This window comes from Trichechus manatus, unplaced genomic scaffold (assembly GCF_000243295.1).
Source record: "Trichechus manatus latirostris isolate Lorelei unplaced genomic scaffold, TriManLat1.0 scaffold00054, whole genome shotgun sequence".
Taxonomy (NCBI): domain Eukaryota; kingdom Metazoa; phylum Chordata; class Mammalia; order Sirenia; family Trichechidae; genus Trichechus; species Trichechus manatus.
The window spans coordinates 9,348,363-9,353,276 of NW_004443990.1; the positions used below are offsets into that span (position 1 = coordinate 9,348,363).

Here is a 4,914-nt window from a genome sequence, read left to right on the forward strand (position 1 = left end):
CAGTGGTTAGAACTCACAGCAGCTCCATGGGAGAAAGATGTGGCAGTCTGCTTCTGTAAAGATTCGCAGCCTTAGAAATCCTATAAGGCATTTCTACTCTGTCCTATAGAGTTGCTACGAGTCAGAATTGACTCAATGGCAGTGGATTTGGCTTTGGATTTTTGGTGTACCCCTTGGTGTGTTCCCACCCCTAGTCCCTTTAATCCAAAGTATTTTGCTTTCTTAGCCACAAAATTCTGAGTATCTGGTTTCACCACAGCCAAATTCTCCTACAGTAGAATTTCTCAACCTTGAACACTATGGAATTTGGGCCAGATAATACTTTGTTGTCTGTCCCATGCATTGAAGATGTTTAGTGGCATCTCTGGCCTCTACCCACTAGCTACCAGTATCACACCCCTACCCCAGGTGTGACAACTGACGATGTCTCCAGACATTGCCAAATATGCCCTGAGAAGCAAAATCGGCACCTGTTGAGAACCACTGTCCTACAGAATGACGATGTACTACAGAAATACGAAGAAAGAAGGAATAGCACATTTCTGACAAGTGTATTTTAAGATGTTTTCAAGTATCCAGGAGGATCTTTACATCTAGATAATTCAGACGATATTTCTGTCTAAGAGAGGTAGGAACTGCAACACCGTATCCATCATTTTGAACCTGCTATTTGCTATTGGCTTCACTCTACCTTGCTCTTCTTTCGGAAGTCAGCCTGTAATAATCTTAGTTTCTTTTGAACCTCAGTCAGAACACCAATTTTCTTATCCAGAATGACCAATAACTGGGCAATGCAAAAATCAACATCATGGTTTACCTCATCCACTGTCTCTTGCATGTTCATGGGCCACTGGTTGGATTTCTTCCACGAAATCATAGCATTTTCCATTGAAGGAGTGGATAATGTTTCCATTTCTCCTTCAATCTTCTCTTCCTCACTCCGTATACCACTCTGTATACAAGGTATTTTAATAAATTCATCCGTCTGAAGGGGCATTTCTGAATTACTAGTGTGCTTTTCCAACATTTTTGGTGCCTCATGTCCAACCAGATAGAGGCTACGATGGTGGGGCCTGACGTCAAGAGTTAATTCTTTTACTCTGTTTGCATATCTTAAAGTGTTGAGAGTGTTTTCACAAGAGGCCATCCCTGGAGAGATAGTAGCAATCATGCAAGTGGAGGAGTTTTGGCCTATAAAGGAGTCCCGAAGCACCTGTGTGAGTTTGCTGGCTCTAAATGGAGTATGAGGCTTATTCTGACCCAAAGCCCGGATGCATTCCTTGAGAGCCAGAAGACTCTTGTTAATCTCCGCCCCTTCCAGCTGCCTCTTCCGATTGGCCTTGGCAGTATCTGCTCCTCTTTCATTCCCAGCTAAGTCAACAAGGGAAAACTTGCCATGCAGTTCCCCTTGTGACTTCAAGATGATCTGGAACACTGCGTGACTCCTGGAAGAGTGGGCGTTGACAGACGTCTGTCCAGAAGTCCGGCAGCTGTTCCCTAGTTCCACGAGGTTTAGAATGTCCTCTACACAACACACCTCCTGTTCCCGCAGTCCTACTACCTGCATTTGCTGATTGCCATCTTCAAGGACTTGCAGCGTCTTCTTCCAGTTCAATAAGTCATACACCTTGCCCCCATAAATCTCAAAAAATGTCCCATAAACTTTGAGGTCAAGCATCTCATAAGCGGGGTTTTTGAGCAGGAGGAAAACGTCCTCCGCTACCAGGGCATAGATGCCTTTAGAGCAATCTCGATCCCCGCCTGAAAAGGCTCCACCCATGGTGTGCGTTTTTCCGCTGCCCGTCTGCCCATAGGCAAAGCAGGTGGCCATGCCCTTCCGGAAGATGGACTCCACCAGCGGCTGAGCAGTGAACTGGTACACTAACTCGTTGGAGGCGGTGTCATCAAAGGCATGGTCAAAGCAGAAGGTCTGGTTCTCCAGGTAGCGGGTGAGATCCACCTTCTGCTTGGACTCGTGTACCATGACTACGTTGTTTGAGGGGATAGTGATGATATCCAGGTCCTTCATGATGGTTTCTCTCTGGTTGAGAGGCCGTTTCCTCACGCAGACGCAGATCCGGTGGTCTGCCAGGGGCTCCAGGCCAGACATCTTGCTGCTGTCCAGGTGCCGGCGGTACTCCTCGATCATGCGTATGATCTCGGAGTTGCGGTTTCCCGTGTTGACATCGTGAGCACGCTGGGCTCGAATCTCTAACTGCCGCCGCCTGCGTTCCTCCCGCTGCATCTGCAGTTTCTCGATTTCTCGCACGCAAGTTGACTTTTTCCGTTTCATCAGGCAAGGGTTGCTGGGAACCCCCACGGCCAGGCTGTCCCCTGAGGGCGTTTCATTTTTCTGGGGGATCAACGCGGTCCATCGCGTGGCCATACGCTGATCTCCGATGGCAGAAGGGGGCGCTAGAGACAAAGGGGACAATGGCTTAGGCAGCATGGGGTGTTTAGCTGAAACCAGCGCTGGATTCAGCAGGAATATGGTCTCTAGATCAATCTTCTTGCCTTTTTTGACTTCTTTCTCCACCCACTCTACCGTGACCCAAGCGTTTTCTCTGTTGACCTCTGTGACCACAGCAAGGTGGATCCGCCCGTCGCTGCGTTTTATTGCCACGCAGATGCCCACTTGGACATCTCCAAAGTGTGGCTTTAAGGGTTTCAGGGGCGAGAGGCGCGGGGCAAGTGGGAGACAGACCTGACTGGCCATGGCGAGTGATGGAGGTATCGGGGCTCAGGGAGGCCAGTGGCACTGCCAGGGGCCGTTAGTGTTGGAGCGGCAGGACCTGAGCCCAAGCCAGCCTGAAGTTCTGGGAGCACTGAGTGTGCTCACCGTTTCTGTCTGTCTTTGTGAGCCGCGTGCACGCGGGGACCAGGCTGTTGCCATGAGCGTCACAAAGGGGTGGGGGGAAGGGGCTACAGAGCCCAGGGCCTTTCTCTAGGTAAAGGGTAAAACCAAAGCCAAACCCGTTGCCATGGAGTTGATTCTGACTAGGTGAAGGGTACCAAAAAAAAAAACCAAAAACCAAACCCATGGCCATTGAGTGGATTCCAACTCACAGCGGCCCTATAGGACAGAGTAGAACTACCCCGTAGGGTTTCTAAGGAGCGGCTGGTGAATTTGAACTGCCCACCTTTCGGTTAGCACCCGAGCTCTTAACCACTGCGCCACTACGGCTCTAGGTGAAGGGTAGGGGGAGGAAATGACGTTTGTCGGACTGAGGGCGAGGTGGTGGGAGAGACAAAGGCAGCTGGAACTTAAGAGTTTGTTCCCTGCCACTTAAGGGCAGAGGGAGTAGGGGATGAGGTGGGCCACTCACTGGACCGTAGTGAGAAGGTGCTGGAAACAGAACTTTATGTTTTCCATGGACATTCTTGTGCCTAAGCTTTGGAAACATCATCCATTCTCTTCTGCAGTCTTGACCTGCAATCTCAAGGCTTGATGCTTTAGTTTGAAAATCGATAAATCTTACTTTAAACTTCAACCCTCCAGTGATCAGTGAGAACTAGGGAAAGTGGAGCTGTTTGCAAAAAATCACAGGCTTCTAAGTGCGATAGGATCTCTGATTAGCCTCCTCAAACCTGCCATCTTTCCTCCTTCCCCACCCCCTTCAAAACGTGTTTAACAGTCACAACTTAAAGTTATTTGAGTTTAATGGGACTTCTTATTACAAAATCAAAATGAGTTGTATGTAGCAGGTCATTGTGGTAATTTGCTAATATGGGACTTCATTTGGTGCAGCAGCTGGGTTTGCAAACACAAGATATTTATCGCATTCCAAGTGGCTCTGACAGCTACAAAGTGAGTTTTGTTGCCCTGCAGTCACTACCATTTTCGAGATTAGCTCAGTAATTACTGTTCCCAACTCCTTTAGTAATTCCACTTCTGGCCTCATTATCCATAATTTGGAGAGATAGGAGAGACATTTGGTGGAAAGAGGTAATTCATCTTATACTCCCTCCCCACCCCAAAATATACATGTGTCCTTCAGAAGCTGTTAAGGGGAGAAAAAAGTAGCTAAGACCATAAGAGGCAAAATAATACTTTGGAAATACTGCAAAATTTTCTTGTATGATGATTTGCTTGGGGGGAAAAAATCTACTGCCAGATGAGCCAAGGTGAGGGTTAGGGTGACATCTTATGTTCAACTCCTCCCCTTCCCCAATTCCACATTGTCTTTTGAGCTGCGAGTTTGGTCAAAATTGCACTGATAGCTCCAAAGTAGCATGAAGGAACACAATTTTCTTATATCCCTCCCTAGGACCAAGGGACATTATGGAAATAAATTCTTGTAATAAATTGACTTTTTAAATGGAAAGTTCCTCTCTCCAGTAAATTTAGTGAAACAGATTTTGAAAAGAAGGTGCGGGGAGGAATACTGGATAAGTATGCAGTGTTCTTTCATTTCATGGAGATGCTGGATAAGTATACAGTGTTCCTTCATTTCATGGAGATGCTAGGTAAGTAGGCAGTGTGCCTTCCTTTCAGGGAGATTCTGAATGCTGGTAAGGGGAGGGGAAAAAGGCTTTAAACGGTTCTCTTTTTACAAATATTAAGACAATTTTTGTCTTATTATCAAACACTTCACCAACTCTCCATCATATTAATTGATATGGTAAACATTCCACAAGAAGACATACGGTGTGCATTTTTATCTTGTCTCTGTCTGCTCTTTCATTCTCAAGCTTTATCACTGTCCACACTTAGTCTAAAGTTGAGCCAAACCAAAGAAAGTGCAGTCCTTTAAACACATCAAATTCTTCCAAATTTCTAAATTCTAGCTTGGTGGTCCTTAACATCAGGATGTATCAGAATCACCTGCAGAGGTTGTTAAAATGCAGGTTACGGGGCTCCACACAAAAATTTCTGATTCATTAGGATCTGATCCATTAAAAATTTGCATTTCT

General features: G+C 46.5%; 1 protein-coding gene across 1 annotated transcript; it reads right to left on the reverse strand.

Moving 5' to 3' along the window:
- Positions 1-682: 682 nt before the first annotated feature.
- Positions 683-2,716, reverse strand: KIF2B (kinesin family member 2B). Its single transcript, XM_004377908.1, has one exon. It carries the CDS (start codon positions 2,714-2,716, stop codon positions 683-685), a length of 2,034 nt encoding a protein of 677 aa, XP_004377965.1.
- Between the last annotated feature and the right edge of the window lie 2,198 nt (positions 2,717-4,914).